The sequence below is a fragment of the Pleurodeles waltl genome, chromosome 11 (assembly GCF_031143425.1).
Source record: "Pleurodeles waltl isolate 20211129_DDA chromosome 11, aPleWal1.hap1.20221129, whole genome shotgun sequence".
NCBI classification, from domain to species: Eukaryota; Metazoa; Chordata; class Amphibia; order Caudata; family Salamandridae; genus Pleurodeles; species Pleurodeles waltl.
The window spans coordinates 1,025,003,980-1,025,025,518 of NC_090450.1; the positions used below are offsets into that span (position 1 = coordinate 1,025,003,980).

At 48.9% G+C, this 21,539-nt stretch overlaps 1 protein-coding gene across 1 annotated transcript in view; it reads right to left on the reverse strand.

Annotated features, from left to right (window-relative positions):
* Positions 1–21,539, reverse strand: part of AACS (acetoacetyl-CoA synthetase) — a 285,977-nt gene that overhangs the window by 232,646 nt on the left and 31,792 nt on the right. Inside the window, exon 3 of the mRNA XM_069215374.1 lies at positions 18,879–18,999. Within this exon, the coding sequence (XP_069071475.1) occupies positions 18,879–18,999 (121 nt within the window). The remainder of the gene's footprint in view (positions 1–18,878; positions 19,000–21,539) is intronic.

The following is a 21,539-nucleotide window of genomic DNA, read 5'->3' on the forward strand; positions in this document are numbered from 1 at the left end:
CTGTAAGGCCTGCCAGAGGGGTGTCTTACTCATAGTAAATGTAGTGCACAGTGGACAGGGCTCACAGGCAGTGTGCCAAGTAGAGTTTGTGTGTTGGGTTTGCATCAGGGCACTCAGCCTGCATGGCCCTGCAGGAGGGCACAATCAGTGCTGCTGCCCAGGGGCTTACCCATAGTACCCCATGCCATGGGTACCTACGTACCTTTCACTAGAGACTTATAGTGGTAGGTAAAGGTTTATCCAATTACTATTATAATGTTTTAGGGAAAGAACACTGGCACTGGGAACCTAGTTAGCAGGATCCCAATGCACTCCAGTCCAAGTTGTATTCAGAAAGCAGGTAAGAACTGGGGGAGGTGGGGGGGGTACTGCAACAAGGTGCCAGCCTCTCACAGTGCGTGTCTGTTTTGATGGATAAAAATTCTTGCCTGGAATGTCAATGCGCTGAACAGTGAAAAACGGGTTTATCTGAAAGCAAGTGTACAACCTTCATTCAGACATTGCATGTGTCACAAAAACACTCCTTACGTATACGAACAGACTATAAACTTGTTGTCACGCTCTGTGTTCCGATACAAGGGGTATGCCATCTTATTTAATCCTCAAATTTGTTCTGGAAAATTCATTAGCGCCCAACAAGGCTGTAAGTTTTTTTTTCATTCTTTATTCTATTTTAGTACAACTAATAAACTCAAAGGTCATGCCAGGCAAAACTGAAGGGTTTTTGCACAAAACTGTGTCAGAGTCTGGCAAATTTACACTTTCTTCAATTTGTGATCCAAAGAGCGGTGGTGATGATCACTGGACTAACTGCACTGCAATGAACTCAATTTGAAAAAACACTTCCCTTTTGTGGGATTTTCAATCTTGCATTAAGCCCTAAACTACACAACTCAATCTAATATTCCATCCCTTCATCCAAGAGGGGTAACTATTGGCACTTTAATGAACCCACTGAATATGAAGGATATGTAGTGGAATGTGGCACCACACGAGAGCAGATTATTTTTCATCATCCACAGATAACGTGAGAGCAAATATTTTACCCACTGTGATTACGTACAATGCTTTTATCGAGCTTGAAGTTTGTGCAGCCCGAGGTAAAAGGACCTTTGACAGAGGTTGGAATTCATGCACCACGCTAAACATCAATTTCTCATTGTATTTCCACAGTCAGGATGAACACACATATCTGTAGGTTGGTATACATTAAAGGCTAGGATTAAACAAAGGATGACATCTCAGAACAGCATAGCTGACTTCCAAACGGCTCAGTGAGGTAATAATCAGAGATGCACCCCGCTAGTTTAAACTAAGGTGCAAGACTCAGCATGACCAAACAAAAGCTATTAGAAGAATACACGAGAGAGACCCAATCTTCTAAACAGACAATACAGTGAGTGAGCAGGTGCTCTTCATGAGACAAGAGCAGACCTTCTGTAGGAAAGTACCCTCCTTTTGGCATGTTAGCCCCAAATTCTGCCTGATGTTAGTGTGTTGTCACTAAGATCCTGCTAACCAGGACCCCAGTGATTAAGCTCTCTCTCCTCTAAATGTTGTCACTGCATACTGGTAACTCAGTATTTCATCCAAAATTGGCATACTGGTGCCCCCTTATAATTCCCTAGTATATGGTACCTAGTTACACAGGGCATTGGGGTTCCAGGGGATCCCTGTGGGCTGCAGCATTTCTTTTGCCACCCATAGGGAGCCCATGCAAAGGCTTCTGCAGGACTGCCATCGCAGCCTGTGTGACATGGTGCATGCACCCTTTCACTGCCATTTACACTGCACCAAGTCACTTATAAGTCACTTATATGTTAGGCCTTCCAACCCTGAGGGCAGGGTGCAAAATACCTGTGTGTGAGGGCACCCCTGCACTAGCAGAGGTGCGCCAGCGACCTCCAGGACTATTTTCCTGGACTTTGTGAGTGCACTGATGCCATTTTACGCTTGTACTGGACATAGGTCACTACCTATGTACAGCTTCACAATGGTAACTCAGAATATGGCCATGTTTGACATCAAACATGTTGGAATCATACCCAAGGCTTTTACAAGCATTGGTTGTATGATTCCATGTACTCTGGGGGCTCCTTAGAGGACCCCAGTATTGCCATTACAGCCTTCTGAGGTGCTCCAGGCACCACCAGATGCTGCCACCTCACAGACAGGGTTCTGCCCTCCTGGGGTCTGAGCAGCCCAGTCCCAGGAAGGCAGATCAAAGTATTTCCTTTGGGAGAGGGGTGTAACAATCTCTCCCTTTGGAAATAGGTGTTAAGGGCTGGACAGGAGTAGCGTCCATCAGCGTCCGGAAATGCTTTGAAGGGCACAAATGGTGCCCTCCTTGCATAAGCCAGTCTACACCGGTTCAGGGACCCCCAGGCCCTGCTCTGGTGCAAAACTGGACAAAGGAAAGGGGAGTGACCACTCCTCTGTCCATAACTACCCCAGGGGTGGTGCTCAGAGCTCCTCCAGAGTGTCCCTGGGTTTTGCCATCTTGGATTCCAAGATTGCAGGGAACTCTGGGAGCATCTGATCAGCCAATGCCAGCATGTGACCTCAGTGCCCTCCCCTGGTAGGTGCTTACCTGTTTAGCTGACCAATCCCCCTTTCAGGGCTATTTAGGGTCTCTCTCTTGGGTGGTTCTTCAGATTCGGATTGCAAGACTCCAGCAGGAACCCTCTGCATCCTTTACTTCACCTTCTACCGACGAAACGAAACTGCATCGGGACCCTTCAGGAACTCTACAAACTGCAACAAAGAAGCAAAGACGACTTATGCAACATTGTAGCTTCAGCTCCTGCCAGCAACTGCAACTGTTTCGAGGTTGTGCATTCTCTGAGGACAGCCAGTCTCCAGTCTGCACCAGAAGAACGAAGGAATCTCCCTTGATGTGAAGGATACACTTCAATGTTTTGTCAGGCACTCCTCTGCAGCGACGACCGGTATTGTGGGTCCCCTCTCCTGACAAAGTGCATGGATCCAGCAACACAGGTGGTGGACTGAAGTGGTCCCAATGCTCCTGACGTCCAACTTTGGAGGTAAGAGCTTGCCTCCCCACGCAAGACAGTACCCCTGTGCACTCTGCGTTTTGCAGTTGCCAAGGCTTGTTGGCATCCTTCCACGAAGTTCTTCATGCACCGTGCAGCTCCGGCCCCCAGCACTCCTCCCTGCGACGCACAGCCTCCTGTGTGGTTCTCCGACGGTGTGGGATCCCTTTGTGTGGTGCTGCGTGGGCCTCCTTTTGCACCTTCTTTGTTCCCGTCCTGTGGGACTCCTGTGCGTGCTGCCTGGTCTTCTCGGGGCTCTCTAAGTTGATGAGATCCCCCTCTGCCTCACCCTCCTGGGTAGAGGACACCAGGTCCCTCCTGGTTCTGGGCAGCGCCATTTTCCACTAACTGCGATCATCGAGTGTGCCAAGGTTTCTTGGTGGAATCCAGCAACGCAACCCAGACTGCAATCATCCATCTGCCGTGGGACATCTTCTGCATCAACCAGGAACCCGTATCTGGGTTCAATACTGACTTTGTCTTCTCACCGGTGGTTCTTCTTTTGCACCTTCATCCGGGTTAGCAGGGTCTCCTGTTCTCCCGGGACTCTTCTGTGCTTCTTGGACTTGGTCCCTTTCTTCCACAGGTCTTCAGGTCCAGGAATCCATTGTTGGTGTCTGCAGTCCATTCTGGTTCTTGCATAATCTTCTTTCTCATGTTCTTGTGTGTACTAGGACAGTTACTGTGATTTACTCCTGCTTTCCTGGGCTCTGGGGTGGCTTCTATTACTTAAATTTGGTGTTTTCTAATTCTTCAAGTGCCCCTCTACACACTATACTTGCCTAGGTGGGAAACCAACTTTCGCATTCCACTTTCTTAGTGTATGGTTTGTGTTCCCCCCAGGCCCATTTCTAACTATTGTGATTTTCACTATTTGCACTGTTTTGTATTTGTTTGTACAGCTACTGCTGTATACTAGTGTAAATAATTTGTGTATTACTTACCTCCTAAGGGAGTATAGTCTCTATGGTATTTTTGGCAATTGTGTCATCAAAATAAAGTACCTTTATTTTTTTAACACTGAGTATTTTCTCTCATGTCTGAGTATTGTGTGACTCCAGTGGTATTGCATGGGCTTTGCATGTCTCCTAGATAAGCCTTGGCTGCTCATCCACAGCCACCTCTAGAGAGCCTTGCTTCAAGGCACTGTTTACACCTCACTAAGGTGTAAGTACCTTTGGTACCCACCACACACCAGGCCAGCCTCCTACGCCTTCACAACCAAAGTCAAAAAGATGAAAGCGATAATAAACCAGTGAAAGCCTGCGATCATATATAGGAAGCGTTCACTGGCTCTTCTGAAAGCAAATACACTGAGATTAGATTTAAAAAACAAGCAGAAGTAAAACTATTTGTGAAATCTATCACCGTAGCCTCCCTCAGCCAAGAACAAGGTCAGAAACTGCTTATACCAATTTTATTATTAGAAGTCAAATCTTTTATGGTGTTCCAGTAACCAAGCTGAAGTCAGACTCCTGCTGGGTGTTGGTAGGGTTTGCTGCTAGGGTACTGCTGAACAGGTTTTAGGGAGGTAGTAATGGAAGGCAGTTTTCCACCAGCCCTGGACACATGCCAATATCTCTGGTTCTTAAAGAACTCTAAAGACCCCAAAGACAAGGCATCCTATGGCCCATCTCACGGTTTACCTGTGACAGCAGCTTTACGTCACCCTTCTGCGTAAGCAGATGACCCTCCATGGAATGTACGAGCTCTGATAAAGGTTTATCCCCAGGTTGAATCCTGTCTGTCACATGAACAGGGAGGCGTGCTTCTAGACCAGCCATACTCAAAGTACGGCCCGGGGGCCACATGTGGCCCTCCTGACCCTCATATGCGCCCCCAGCTGAACAGCAGCGTTAGGCTGTAGTTTACTTTACAAACACTTACTTACAGGCGAACTGAAGTGAAATAAAATGATGCACAGAAGGTGTCCATTACCACTTAACTTTAAGAACACTGTAATTTTTAAAGCCATCTTGCAACAAATGTGTAAAAATATATTGAAGTTAAAAAAGTGTATTTCATTAACATGCAAAGGCGCTTCACGTTAGTCCATCGAATGTAAATCATTGCATTGGAAAGTGTTTATTTTTTTATTTAAAAAAAAGTGACAGTTTTCAAACACTAAGTTAGAAAGATTCATGGTTCTCCCACCCTGACAGAATGCCAACAGTGGCCTGAGAGGTAAGTCAGTTGTTCTGTGCATCCTCTGCCTGGCCTGCATTGCTACGACATATGGAGAGCATTATAATTCATTGGATCAGATACAAGAGGAGGTTTTGTACAGGGCACATACTTAGGTCATATTTCGAGGTCCTCTTATAATGTGTGATAATGAAGAATAAAGAAGTAAAGTGAAATAAAACTAATGCCTAGGATCACACAATTTAGCCAAGTGGGGAAGCCAGGATTGATCCCAGGTGCAATTCAACCAGTAAATGTACAGGTGTTGCTTCCCTACGCCCATCTTCCACCTACCCTACGCGACCGCCGCACTCACTACTGGCATTAATGCGGCCCTCGGTCACACGCAGACTGAAGTTTTTGGCTCCTGGGAGAATGTGTGCAAGTCCCCATGTTCTAGACATTGACCAGCAAGAGCAGCTCCAATGGCCATATTTTTGGATGCAGATCAGGCATTTCACCAGGTTTCTTGCTCTCTCGGTCTTTGGACAGTTTCAGAGAAGATGGGCTTCTCTAAAATATTGATTAACTCCAACAATTCATCATAGAACGGATACAGGAATCTGTTGGCATCAACGGCAAGAACTCTCTTTGGTTCAACATTGATTGGGGATCACGACGCGCTGCCTGCCGTACCTAGTGCTATTGGTGCCTGACCTTGTACTGTTTCCGAATCAGCTTCAGTCGGGTGTTGCAGTGTCCAGAGAAGCTGTAGACCCAGGTGATGATACCGCAATCCTTTTCAGCGACCCCGCGGGGACCTTTCGTACAGCCATTAAAAATGCTCAGCAATTTGGAAACATCAGCAATGTTCATCTTTTCACATCAAGGTCGCCTACATTCAACTCCCTGTACATACATATGTGGGGTACGACTTATGGATCCGATTTAGATGCAGGAGGCCAGAATCATATAACTATCTGTTGTTTGGTAAACTGCCTGGAGGCTAAAAGAACTGGAACTGCACACTTACCTTTGTTAGCTCTCATTTACGTGAATAAGATGCATGTTCTTCTGTGCTTTTTCTATCTTCCTACAGCAATTATTTGAAATTCAACTAAAGTCCTTCTTTGGACAGAGGAATTCTATTATAATGTCTTTTATTAAAAGCAAGGATGGTCTAGAGCTGAAGTACACCTGAGAGAAGTAGGTTCCCCAAATTCAAACTCTATTATGTGGCCGCCCTGGACCACATATTGTCAATCATCTTGAACGACAAGGGGAGCACAACTTTACTGGCAATGTTCATCCAGGAAATCCGTCACAAATCCAGTATTGCCTCTGATTTTCTCCTTAAACTCAACATGCAAAAATTCTTTAAGAAGGTTCAATAAAAAATCTGTGCAGCTTTACTCTCAAATGCGGAGAGTTTCTGCTGAGATTCTGGCATTGCGGATCAATCTAGACATGCACCCAACGAGTCTATTCCAGACCCTCCAGACATCCTTGGTGATCTAGTCACAGATTTATTGATTGGGACACATTATTTCTGGCCTCTTTCCTCGGATGCACTCACAGGCTCTGCAGTCTCCTGGATTCGCCCGACCTCTTCAGATGCATGTAGTAGTTTCATTGCACAGTTCAATCTTTCTCTCCACTTCTTTGTAGCGCCCCCCAAGATCCTGCCCCCTGCTCTGCGCACTCTCCCCCCGCACCAGCCAAGGCTCTATCTTCTCATCCTAGGATTGTTACTGTCACTTCAGTGCGGATGCCCCCAGTTCTTCATCTCTTACTCTCCTTTCAGCCCAACAATTGGAGTTATTCCTCTGCGACTGCTCATTCACTTCCGCCCTACCGCCAATGTCACTCTCCTCACACCTGCTTCCATCGTGCATCCGCTCGGTTTCATTCTCTTTCCTTCCACATTCATTCGCCGCCGTGATTTAGCATCAGATACATCTGCTCGCCTTCAACCCATCAACATGTCTGCAGCAGCTTGTCTGTTTACAGTCACATAACTGAAACTCTTACACCAAATCTTTCTATTCACTGGCCGGACTGTTGGTTTTCTGGCCCAAGTGTTTTACCATCTACAGTCTGTGTCCAACTAAGCTACTTGCTGCATCTTGGGGTCCCTCTTCGAACTTTACAACTTGCCTTGTTCTACGCCCTCCACAGGCGACCTGCTCATGATCTTCTCCAGTTCCATCATTCGGACATCAAGGTTTTCTTTTCCACAATAAACAAAACCTTCACTCAAAGTACAACAGCCATATCTGCCCTCCCTCGACCCTCCTTCTACCACCAGCTTCCTTCCCTAGATTGAATTCTAGTCTACGCAGGATTTAAGGCTCTAACCAGAGGCGACGGCTCCCCAATGTCACTTTGTCCCCAACTAGCTGTGAACCTGTTCAGCATCGAGGATTACTCCGAGTACCTGAGAGAACATGGACACTTAAGGTCCAAAAACTCGGAGGTCAGGCATGTCAGGGAGGGCACTCATAGCGCCTAGAAGTGCTCACACCTCGGTTCTTGTTATAGAGACTTTCTCCTTTCCCAATATGTCCCACATTCTGAACGTCCCTTCCCTAAAGCCTGGTGAACGTTTCTTCCCCCACAGGGCCACGCGGTCCTTCCTTGCTGGGCATTTCACTAACATCAGTCTGTCTCTCTGGGAGAACAGCGACAAAGATTGTGCATTAGCTACGCCATGCAACATGTGGGGTGCGACCCTAGGAATCCTGTCGCAAAATATTGTCCACTGCCGACCAATAGGACTGCAACCCCTAGGGCACTTCCGACCAATAGGACTGCAACCCCCGGGCGCATCCGACCAATAGGACTGCAACCCCCGGGCGCTTCCGACCAATAGGACTGCAACCCCCAGGCACTTCCGACCATTGCAACCCCCGGGCACTTCCAACCAATAGGACTGCAACCCCCTGGGCACTTTTGACCAATAGGACTGCAACCCCCGGGCACTTCCGACCAATAGGACTGCAACCCTCAGGGCACTTCCGACCAATAGGACTGCAACCCTCAGGGCACTTCCGACCAATAGGACTGCAACCCCTAGGGCACTTCCGACCATTGCAACCCCCAGGGCACTTCCGACCAATAGGACTGCAACCCGCAGGGCACTTCCGACCAATAGGACTGCAACCCTCAGGGCACTTCCGACCAATAGGACTGCAACCCCTAGGGCACTTCCGACCAATAGGACTGCAACCCTCAGGGCACTTCCGACTGGACTGCAACCCCCAGGGCACTTCCGACCAATAGGACTGCAACCCGCAGGGCGCTTCCGACCAATAGGACTGCAACCCCCGGGCGCATCCGACCAATAGGACTGCAACCCCCGGGCGCTTCCGACCAATAGGACTGCAACCCCCAGGCACTTCCGACCATTGCAACCCCCGGGCACTTCCAACCAATAGGACTGCAACCCCCTGGGCACTTTTGACCAATAGGACTGCAACCCCCGGGCACTTCCGACCAATAGGACTGCAACCCCCAGGCACTTCCGACCATTGCAACCCCCGGGCACTTCCAACCAATAGGACTGCAACCCCCTGGGCACTTTTGACCAATAGGACTGCAACCCCCGGGCACTTCCGACCAATAGGACTGCAACCCTCAGGGCACTTCCGACCAATAGGACTGCAACCCTCAGGGCACTTCCAACCAATAGGACTGCAACCCCTAGGGCACTTCCGACCATTGCAACCCCCAGGGCACTTCCGACCAATAGGACTGCAACCCGCAGGGCACTTCCGACCAATAGGACTGCAACCCTCAGGGCACTTCCGACTGGACTGCAACCCCCAGAGCACTTCCGACCAATAGGACTGCAACCCGCAGGGCGCTTCCGACCAATAGGACTGCAACCCCCGGGCGCATCCGACCAATAGGACTGCAACCCCCGGGCGCTTCCGACCAATAGGACTGCAACCCCCAGGCACTTCCGACCATTGCAACCCCCGGGCACTTCCAACCAATAGGACTGCAACCCCCTGGGCACTTTTGACCAATAGGACTGCAACCCCCGGGCACTTCCGACCAATAGGACTGCAACCCTCAGGGCACTTCCGACCAATAGGACTGCAACCCTCAGGGCACTTCCAACCAATAGGACTGCAACCCCTAGGGCACTTCCGACCATTGCAACCCCCAGGGCACTTCCGACCAATAGGACTGCAACCCGCAGGGCACTTCCGACCAATAGGACTGCAACCCCCAGGGCGCTTCCGACCAATAGGACTGCAACCCCCAGGGCGCTTCCGACCAATAGGACTGCAACCCCAGGGCGCTTCCGACCAATAGGACTGCAACCCCCGGGCGCTTCCGACCAATAGGACTGCAACCCCCGGGCACTTCCGACCATTGCAACCCCCGGGCACTTCCAACCAATAGGACTGCAACCCCCTGGGCACTTTTGACCAATAAGACTGCAACCCCCGGGCACTTCCGACCAATAGGACTGCAACCCTCAGGGCACTTCCGACCAATAGGACTGCAACCCCCAGGGCACTTCCGACCAATAGGACTGCAACCCCAAGGGCACTTTCCGACCAATAGGACTGCAACCCTCAGGGCACTTCTGACCAATAGGACTGCGACCAATAGGACTGCAACCTCCGGGCACTTGCGACCAATAGGACTGCAACCCCCGGGCACTTCCGACCAATAGGACTGCAACCCCCTGGGCACTTCCAGAGGAAGTGCATCCATACTCCCGCCAGAAGGTGTTGGATATGCAGGATTCTATTTCAAGATTATGCTTCTCCTTCTTCGTTGTTTATTAACGTAACCAATGACAGCAGCCAATCAGAAACATATTAAACAAAAAACTACAAATCCCAGAAGCCTGAGCTGACATCACTTCCCGCACGTCAGCCCCGATGTCTCCAACTATATAAGCAGCGAGGAACCATAACGCGTCCTCTTTCTTTGCTGTTTTCGCTTCAGATAAGTACCATTGTTTTCTTTTAATTTCTGTGTCTACTATTTCATTGTTGTATTTGGCATTTTCGCCGATCGGAGCAACGCAGGACGCGAGTGCTAGTGTCTCGTCCTGCGCTCCTCCAGGAACATTGCCACAAGTTGTTTTAGGCGCCCGGCGGGGTGCCTAGAGGCCGAGGAGCGCGGCGTTTTGGCGCCAATAATATTATTGGTCCTTCCTTTGGCTTGCTGCCCGCACGCGCAAAACGCCGCGGGTCAGTTTCACTGAATGTATAGTGACGGTGAGCCCACGCTTGACCCTGCGATCTTTGAGTCAGCTCCCAAGGGAGAATTTGACACTCCTTTTACGCCCATTAGCCTGGGTTGCAAATTGGCCATTACAGGATTATTCCTGATGGGGTTTTGTGGCGCTATAACACCTGCTTGGCCACAGATTGGTATTTTGACAGCCTCCAGAGCGGCATAGTGTATCTGGGTCCCCCCCCCCCCATTACTTGCCGCAGGTCCATAGATTATTGAGGCGATTCTCATCAAGGGAATAATAATAGCTAGCTTCCAGGGTCTGACCATGGCAGAGAAGCAGTTTAATGAGCTGCCAGCTACCTATCAGGGGCAGGAAGACCTGCTGTTGGCGGAGGATATTGTCCATGCTTTGGACGCTTCAGTGGCGCAGTCTGTTAATAGAGCCCTTGCGGTGGCCCTGCAGCCAATTGCTCGGAAATTGAATCGTTATGCCCTGACGGTTCCTCCCTACGGTCAGCCTACCCCGGGGCCCTCAGCTCCCCTGAAGGACAGCCAGGATTCTCGTTCATCCAATTGGCCCCACGCAGCTCCCTTAGCCCGACTGTCACAGTCCTTGGGCTCAGATCACGAATACTATGCCCAACCCTCTACCAGCACCCAAGTTTTACCCCCTCCTCCGACATTCAGTCAGACGATTCTCACACTTCACTCTCTGGATCTGACGAAGAATCTACCCGGCCCAAACGCCAAAGACATTCCCCTTCAGCCTCCACCCCGACTTGATAGGTCCCCCCCCCCCTTCTTCCCTTGATTTTGACCCTGAGGCCATTGTACACCCGAGATCCTCAGACTGGACGCTACTTCCTGCGGTCTCAGATTACGTTTATTCTTGACTCAGGAAACCCCTGGACAAGGATGTGCTTGGCAGATTGAAGTCGGAATGCCCCCACCCAGACATTCCACATTAGGTGGCCCTCACACCCGAATTGGACCCTAACCTTGCCACCTTCATTAAGAGGTCCTCCAAGGACCCGAAAAAAGGCATCGACAGGTCCTGGAAAATGTGCCAGGACAAACTCCTCGACATGACAGGGCCCCTCTGCAAAATCCTAGACCTGGCGGTATCAGCTAAGGAATCCGGCACGGTCATCGACCCAGACACCTTGGGCGCAGAGAGCATTATGTATGCTCGGGAACGCAAATTGTGGCCTTTCCTGTGAAAGAAGGAAGTCCATCCTAATTCGCATAGATCCCAAACTAACAGAGCTAGCCATGGCGGAACCAGGACCTTTGGCGGACGGCCTCCTCTTCGGATATAAGTTCGTCAAGGATCTGGGGAAATTTGTTCACACCTTTACGGTGTTGGACAAAGCACAAACGTCCATGAACAAGGTGTTCCACCAGCGAATTTTTGCCAAGGCCGGCAGAAGTCGAGGGCGTCTGGCCGGCCGCAATGCCTCTTGCGGCCCTCCCACAACCTATAGGAAGAGGTTTTTCTACCCAAGACAGGGACACCTTTTACCCAGCGAGGACGAGACCGCTTCAATCGTGGCGCCCGCTCTCAAGTCGGCACCAATTTCACCTCCACCTCTCAAGGTAAGACTGATATCCCCTTCTTCAGTGGTACTGGGGGGCAGGACCAGTCAATTCTTACACAATTGGAGCCTTCTGACATCCGATCTCTGGGTGCTGGAGACGGTCTCAGGGTTCCATCTCGAGTTTTTTGGGACCCCCCTTCAGTCTGTCATGCCTCCTCCAATCCTTGTTTCCCCGCGTCGAGCACGCCTTTCTTCAACAGGAGATAGATCAACTGTTGGCCAAGAGTGCTAGTGATAAATCTGAAAGATTTCAACAGTTGGATTGTTTACCGTCACTTCATAATGGAAGGGCTACATTTGCTCAGAGACACTCTCAGAGAGGGCGACTGGATGGTCCGGTTGGACCTCAAGGATGCCTACTTCATGATTCAGATTTTTCCCCCACACAGAAAGTACCTACAGTTTCAATGGGAGGATCAGTGGTTCTATCTCCAGGTCCTTCCTTTCGGCCTTTCTTCAGCGCCTTGGTGCTTCACCAAGGTCATGCGTCCTGTGGTAGAGAACCTCAGATCCCGAGGGGTTCGGATGATTGTCTACCTCGACGACATCCTCCTGATGGCACAGGACGTTCAGTCCCTTATGCAACACCTCGAATGGACCATTCAACTACTTCAAGAGTTAGGTTTTCTGATCAATGTCCCCAAGTCAGAGTTGACTCCTGCTCGGCAGATGGAATTCCTGGGGTTCCAGATAGACTCTGTTTCCTCCTTTCTGTCTTCACCGGGCCAGAAGTTACGCTCAATCCAGAAGGAGATTCGGTCAGTCCTTCTCAAGGACAGGATTTCTCTCCAAATCCTGGCCAGAATAGTGGGACTGTTGGCGTCCTCCATTCAAGCCATATTTCCGTCCCCTTTGCACTACAGGGTGCTTCAACGTCTCAAGATCCACCATCTTCAAAGGGGTGTGAATTATTCAGAACTCATAGACCTCACCCCAGAGACGTGCAACGAGTTACAGTGGTGGCTAGATCACATGGCAGCCTGGAACGCAGAGCCATATTCGGATATCGCCAAGATGTTATTCTGGAATCCGACGCCAGCAAGTGGGGCTGGCGAGCTCGTTGTGGCACCATCTCCACTGGCGGTCGTTGGTCTTGCAACAAAAGAAATCTTCACATCAATTGCTTGGAACTTCTAGCAGGTTCCTTTGCAATAAGAACTCTGGCACCACAGTCCAGTTGTTGCGTTCTGCTTCGAATGGACAACATTTCAGCAGTCCGTTATATCAACAAACTGGGAGGAACAAGTGTAGGAGGCTGGACTGGCTTGTAGTGAGTACCAAGGGGTACTTGCACCTTGCACCAGGCCCAGTTATCCCTTATTAGTGTATAGGGTGTCTAGCAGCTTAGGCTGATAGATAATGGTAGCTTAGCAGAGCAGCTTAGGCTGAACTAGGAGACGTGTGAAGCTACTACAGTACCACTTAGTGTCATATGCACAATATCATAAGAAAACACAATACACAGTTATACTAAAAATAAAGGTACTTTATTTTTATGACAATATGCCAAAGTATCTTAGAGTGTACCCTCAGTGAGAGGATAGGAAATATACACAAGATATATATACACAATAGCAAAAATATGCAGTATAGTCTTAGAAAACAGTGCAAACAATGTATAGTTACAATAGGATGCAATGGGGAAACATAGGGATAGGGGCAACACAAACCATATACTCCAAAAGTGGAATGCGAACCACGAATGGACCCCAAACCTATGTGACCTTGTAGAGGGTCGCTGGGACTATTAGAAAATAGTGAGAGTTAGAAAAATAACCCTCCCCAAGACCCTGAAAAGTGAGTGCAAAGTGCACTAAAGTTCCCCTAAGGACAAAAGAGTCGTGTTAGAGGAATAATGCAGGAAAGACACAAACCAGCAATGCAACAACTGTGGATTTCCAATCTAGGGTACCTGTGGAACAAGGGGACCAAGTCCAAAAGTCACAAGCAAGTCGGAGATGGGCAGATGCCCAGGAAATGCCAGCTGCGGGTGCAAAGAAGCTTCGACTGGACAGAAGAAGCTGAGGTTTCTGCAGGAACGAAAAGGGCTAGAGACTTCCCCTTTGGTGGACGGATCCCTCTCGCCTTGGAGAGTCGTGCAGAAGTGTTTTCCCGCCGGAAGGACGCCAACAAGCCTTGCTACACGCAAATCGTGCGTTTGGCGTTTTTGGACGCTGCTGGGGCCCAGGAGGGACCAGGAGGTCGCAAATTGGACCTGCAGAGAGAGGGGACGTCGAGCAAGACAAAGAGCCCTCACTGAAGCAGGTAGCACCCGGAGAAGTGCCAGAAACAGGCACTACGAGGATGCGTGAAACGGTGCTCGCCGAAGTTGCACAAAGAAGTCCCACGTCGCCGGAGACCAACTTAGAAAGTCGTGCAATGCAGGTTAGAGTGCCGTGGACCCAGGCTTGGCTGTGCACGAAGGATTTCCGCCGGAAGTGCACAGGGGCCGGAGTAGCTTGCAAAGTCGCGGTTCCCAGCAATGCAGCCCAGCGAGGTGAGGCAAGGACTTACCTCCACCAAACTTGGGCTGAAGAGTCACTGGACTGTGGGGGTCACTTGGACAGCGTCGCTGGATTCGAGGGACCTCGCTCGTCGTGCTGAAAGGAGACCCAAGGGACCGGTAATGCAGCTTTTTGGTGCCTGCGGTTGCAGGGGGAAGATTCCGTCGACCCACGGGAGATTTCTTCGGAGCTTCTGGTGCAGAGAGGAGGCAGGCTACCCCCACAGCATGCACAAGCAGGAAAACAGTCGAGAAGGCGGCAGGATCAGCGTTACAGAGTTGCAGTAGTCGTCTTTGCTACTATGTTGCAGGTTTGCAGGCTTCCAGCGTGGTCAGCGGTCGATTCCTTATCAGAAGGTGAAGAGGGAGATGCAGAGGAACTCGGCTGAGCTCATGCATTCGTTATCTGAAGTTTCCCCAGAGACAGAGACCCTAAATAGCCAGAAAAGAGGGTTTGGCTACCTAGGAGAGAGGAAAGGCTACTAACACCTGAAGGAGCCTATCAGCAGGAGTCTCTGACGTCACCTGGTGGCACTGGCCACTCAGAGCAGTCCAGTGTGCCAGCAGCACCTCTGTTTCCAAGATGGCAGAGGTCTGGAGCACACTGGAGGAGCTCTGGACACCTCCCAGGGGAGGTGCAGGTCAGGGGAGTGGTCACTCCCCTTTCCTTTGTCCAGTTTCGCGCCAGAGCAGGGGCTAAGGGGTCCCTGAACCGGTGTAGACTGGCTTATGCAGAATTGGGCACCTCTGTGCCCAACAAAGCATTTCCAGAGGCTGGGGGAGGCTACTCCTCCCCTGCCTTCACACCATTTTCCAAAGGGAGAGGGTGTCACACCCTCTCTCAGAGGAAGTTCTTTGTTCTGCCATCCTGGGCCAGGCCTGGCTGGACCCCAGGAGGGCAGCTGCCTGTCTGAGGGGTTGGCAGCAGCAGCAGCTGCAGTGAAACCCCAGGAAGGGCAGTTTGGCAGTACCAGGGTCTGTGCTACAGACCACTGGGATCATGGGATTGTGCCAACTATGCCAGGATGGTATAGAGGGGGCAATTCCATGATCATAGACATGTTACATGGCCATATTCGGAGTTACCATTGTGAAGCTACATATAGGTAGTGACCTATATGTAGTGCACGCGTGTAATGGTGTCCCCGCACTCACAAAGTTCAGGGAATTGGCTCTGAACAATGTGGGGGCACCTTGGCTAGTGCCAGGGTGCCCTCACACTAAGTAACTTTGCACCCAACCTTTACCAGGTAAAGGTTAGACATATAGGTGACTTATAAGTTACTTAAGTGCAGTGTAAAATGGCTGTGAAATAACGTGGACGTTATTTCACTCAGGCTGCAGTGGCAGGCCTGTGTACGAATTGTCAGAGCTCCCTATGGGTGGCAAAAGAAATGCTGCAGCCCATAGGGATCTCCTGGAACCCCAATACCCTGGGTACCTTAGTACCATATACTAGGGAATTATAAGGGTGTTCCAGTAAGCCAATGTGAATTGGTAAAATTGGTCACTAGCCTGTTAGTGACAATTTAAAAGTAATGAGAGAGCATAACCACTGAGGTTCTGGTTAGCAGAGCCTCAGTGAGACAGTTAGGCACCACACAGGGAACATATACATGCACACCTATGAGCACTGGGGCCCTGTGTGACAGGGTCCCAGTGACACATACATATAGGCCACAAACCTATGAGCACTGGGGTCCTGACTAGCAGGATCCCAGTGACACATAACAACCATACTGAAAACATAGTGTTTTCACTATGAGCACTGAGGCTTGGCTATCAGGATCCCAGTGAGACAGTGAAAACAGTGACAAACACCCTGACATACACTCACAAACAGGCCAAAAGTGGGGGTAACAAGGCTAGAAAGAGGCTACCTTCTCACAACAAGGTCTCTAGCCCTTCTCCAAATTGCCAGTACCCTCTGGCAATACTGCCTGCAGAATCGAATTTCTGTAATGGCGGAATACATTCCGGGTCAGCTCAATGTAGTGGCGGACTGGAATTCCAGATATCTCCAAGACCCCAGCGAATGGAAACTTCAGCCGGCCATTTATCAGACGTTACAAACGAGATGGGGTCAATGCCATGTAGACCTCTTTGCATCTCGTCTTTCTTACCAGATAGACCAATTTTTCTCTTGGAGACCGGACCCCTTAGCCATTGCTTCAGATGCCTTCCTGCAGAATTGGACGGGCCCACTCCTCTATGCCTTTCTCCCGTTTATCATGCTCCCGAGGGTAGCATCTCAGGTGATGCGACAGCGAGCGGAATTGATTCTAGTCTCTCCAATTTGGAGAGCACAGACGTGTTTTCCTCTCCTGTTGGAGCTTTCCCGAGATCTGCCTGTCCAGATTCCGTTCAGCCCCAATCTGTTGTTAAACCTGTTGGGGCAACCTCACCCCCTCATTGTCCAGAACAAGTTGCATCTCATGGCCCGGCGCATTTCGGGCAATGCTGGTATTTGAAGAGCCTTTCGGAGAGCGCTATCTCCTTCATGTCCGCCTCCTGGGCAGACTCCACTCATAGAAGATATTTATCTTCCTGGCGCAGGTGGGTGGGTTGGTGCAACCCACGGAACCTGGATCCCTTGGGGGCCCCCATTACAGATTTATCCAGGAAGCAGTTGTCCGCAAAGCTGACTATTGTCTTATGCCTCCTCTCCTGTAGGAGAGTGTCAGATGTTTGCGCTCTGGATATTGCAGGTAGAGTATATTCTCCTGAAGGTGTAACTTTCTCCATAGCCCGGAGGACGAAGACTTTCTCAAGGCAAGTAATGTCTGCGAGAATATGAAGATCGCACCAGGGAATTTCGACAACCTGCTGGGGGTCAACTTCTGATTGCTTTACAAAAGCCATTTCATCCTGTGTCATCGGCTACCTTGGCATGCTGGGTGAAGTGGATTTTGTCAGAAGCTGGTATCAACACTTCCATTTTTGAGGCACATTCTGTCAGGGGAGCAATGGCCTCCAAATCTTTCGGCCTTGGTTCTCAACTGCAAGACATAATGAGAGCGGCAGACTGGTCGACGGATTCCACTTTTAAGAGATTTTATTATAAACCTATTCATGATGTGGCTTCCATTGTAATACACCAGCTTTAAACAAGCATAATCCGAGCCTCCGGTCCTGCCATAGAACGTAAAATTTTCTAGCATTCGCGTCAAGAATTTTTAATTCTATTAAGGACACGGAGGCGAGGATTATGCTTCTTACAGTCTTAGTTCAATATGATACCGGTAGAATCCGCTCCTTCCTTGCCACTGGACATCATGAGGTCACCCGTGTTCTGCACGGAGGCCCTACAACATTTCACTTGATTTCAACTACTGTACTTTTGAACCTAAAGACACAATAGAGTTGACTATGTATTTAATAGAATGAAACAACATTTTTACTGCATAAAACGATTGAGCAAACACTCTTGTGTTGGGTATTTACCGATGTATAGCATTCTTACCAGTGAAAAAGTGTAATGATGAAGAGAACAAATAAAAATATTTGTAACCTTTCCATTTTTTCAGTTTTATATCTTTTGTAAGAAAGATAAACACAAAGTAGTTTTGAAGGTTTGGTGGATCTTCACTCTGCTGCCAACTTGAGACACAGACTTGGTTACTGTTCTCTTGGAGACCAGGGCAGAGTCTGGAGGAGTTGAGAACCCACCAGAAGCTGCCAGGACCAGCACTAATGGAGGATTTAAGCTGTCCCTGACGCAAGGACAAGAGCCCAACCACATCTGAGACTGCAGAATGTACGGCAGGCTGGTCCAAGAAGACCAACGAAAGGAATGAGGATGAGAGAGGGAGAGAAGAAACTGGGAACAAATGGAGGGAAAGGAGAAAGACAAGGAAAGAAGAACAAACGAGAGGCAGGAAAGGAAGAGAGGGGGAGAGAGAAAGAAAAGAGCGGGAAGAGCATATGAGTTAGACAGAAGGCACAGAGAAGCAGAGGTAGGAAAGGCTAAAGACAGAAAGGAAGAGAGAGCATGGAAGACAACCAAAGAAGAGAAATATAGAAGAAAGAGCATGCGCAGCTCCAAGATGGATGCATAGTGATTCGCAGAGAGGCTATCGAGGCACAACTGGTCAGACCCAGAGGAAGGTTCCACACTTCAAAAGCACCAACAAAAGGGCTGCTATAGCCAAGTGATGCTAAAAGATGTGTTCATCGACTCCTAATCATGCAGTCCTTGCCTTCTAAATTAATTCCACCTCAAGGGGCGCACTGAGATGAGGCCAACCCTTTGAGTCAAGAGAGAGAAAACACTTGGGCAGACGGTTGAAGGAATAAACATCAAGCAGCTGAAATAAACAAGGGTCAAGAAGCACAAAGTGCCCTTCTTCAAAGCGCTGGTTGGACAAGAATACTTCTAAGATGGGAAAGACTTACTGGCAGCATAGAGCGCAATCTTGTCATTCTCCTTGTGCTTCAGCAGGTTTTCAGCATAGTTAAGGCGGCTGCCTTTGAACCATTCTGGAACATCCGCGATGCCCAGGGACCTGTCAATCACCTGCAGAGGCAACATCGAAACATTAACATGCTGGGAGTGGGGGGAAGAGACAGAGAGAGGGAGAAAGAAGGGAGGGAGAAGAGGGAAGAAGAGAACAGAAAAAGAAGGAGTGAGCGAAAAACAGAGAAGAGGAGAGGCGGGGAGGGGGAGAGGAGAAAGGGAGGAGTGGAAGGAGGAGAAAAAGAGAAAGAGGCATAGGAGAGAGAGCAGAGAGATGAAGGAGTGGTAGAGAAGAGAGAGGGGGACAGCAAGTGGGAGAAGTGGAAGAGAGAGAGTGACACAATAGAGTAGAGGGAGAATAGGAGGGGGAAGTGGGGAAGTGAGCAGAGACATAGAGAAAGTATTGGGAGAGAGAAGGGAAAAGGAGAAACAGGGGGAAGTGCTATAGATTAAAGGTAAAAGTAGTTCCAGAACACATGTTAAAATGGTGACCAGTGTATTTATATAGCACTTAGTCCCTGCTCTCAGGGAGGGCTAAACAAGCAAATGCATGCCAGGGACAAATGAGGAGAAAGAATAGGACAACAACAACGGAGCCAGCAAATGGGAATCCTATGGGTGGGCTGAAGCCCACAAAGTATATACCACAGGTCTCTTTCCGAGACATGAGAATATGCGCAGTCTAGAGCCGAGACCTGAAAAGAGCCAGTGGCCTCGATCAGCAGATGACTGTTACCAAGGGAACAAAGAGGACTAATACTGAAATAAGCGTGACTAATGGGCTGTAGGAAATTAGGTTAATGGTTGAAGGGGGCGGAAACCCTACTCAAGCAACAACCACAACCCTTGTCAGGGTAAAACATAAAAGTCACTAAATAAACCTGTGCTTAACCCTCTGGTAGCTTGGCACAAAGCGGTTGGGCTTAACTGACAGGTAAAGTGTAAAGTATTTTTGCAGCATGCAAACAGTAATAAAGAAAAAAATACAACACAAGAAAATTCATAAACCAATGTAGAAACATAGGATACATTTTATTAAATAAAATAATACCAAAATGAAAAAAATGCAATCAGTAGAAAGAGAGATACTGAATTTCAAATGCATAGGTAGGTATAGGGCCTAAAAGCACAAAGTGCTACTCGCGGTAATCTGGTCATGCTAGACACGGGAAATAAAGTCACAAGTTCAGGCCAACCGCGATGGAGCACAGGACAGATGCAAGCACTAGGTTAGTCCTGCTGAAAAAGTTACTCTGTCAAACTCCAGCGCTAACATCCGTTCTGGCGTTGCGGAGGGTCGTTGCTGAAGCTTGGCATTGGCGGTGCCTGCGGGCTGTCGTTGCTGTAGCCAGTCAAGGGTCCAGAACCTGGAGAGGCACCTCTTGGGGAGTGTGACTCTCTCTAGCAAGGTCAGTAGGTCTCAGGCAGGGAATTTCTGATGATGCTACCCAAACATCTGATTCTGGAAAGTTATTCCCTTTCCCTGCCAAGGCACCAAGAAGTTTGGGGTGGAAAATAGCTAGTGTCAGGTTCCTTTGTGTGTGCTGGTCACAAGCCTTTCGAAGTGCAAGTGGGGCAGGGAACAGCTCCATCCACAGCAATCCTGGCAGGATGACCCATCCTGCCAGGATAACCCATCCTGCCAACACCTAGTCCCCTTTTGTCCCTCTGTCTGCACAAAGTCCAACAACAGAGCCATTCATAGTCATGTGACCCGAGACATTGGCAGCAGGCACCAAATGGTTAGGGCAAGAAAATTGCAACTTAAAGTGGCATTTTCAGATTGTTGACTTAAAATCCAACTTTACCATTAAAGAGGATTTTTATATTACAATTCATTGGAGTCCAAACTTAAGATCTGTATCTACTCCCAGTCAAACGTTATCACTTTAAAATGCAATAAGGTAACCCAATGTAATTAAATGGGAGAGATAGGCTTTACAGTAGTGAAAAACACATTTTTACTACTAAGACATCTCAAACTTAAGGGCATGTCCTACTATTTAACCCTGCCTATTGGCCTTTAGGGTCTACCTTAGTGGTGACTTATATGTGTTAAAATGGAAAGTTTAGGCCTGGTGTAGGAGGCTGGACTGGCTTGTAGTGGGTACCAAGGGGTACTTGCACCTTGCACCAGGCCCAGTTATCCCTTATTAGTGTATAGGGTGTCTAGCAGCTTAGGCTGATAGATAATGGTAGCTTAGCAGAGCAGCTTAGGCTGAACTAGGAGACGTGTGAAGCTACTACAGTACCACTTAGTGTCATATGCACAATATCATAAGAAAACACAATACACAGTTATACTAAAAATAAAGGTACTTTATTTTTATGACAATATGCCAAAGTATCTTAGAGTGTACCCTCAGTGAGAGGATAGGAAATATACACAAGATATATATACACAATAGCAAAAATATGCAGTATAGTCTTAGAAAACAGTGCAAACAATGTATAGTTACAATAGGATGCAATGGGGAAACATAGGGATAGGGGCAACACAAACCATATACTCCAAAAGTGGAATGCGAACCACGAATGGACCCCAAACCTATGTGACCTTGTAGAGGGTCGCTGGGACTATTAGAAAATAGTGAGAGTTA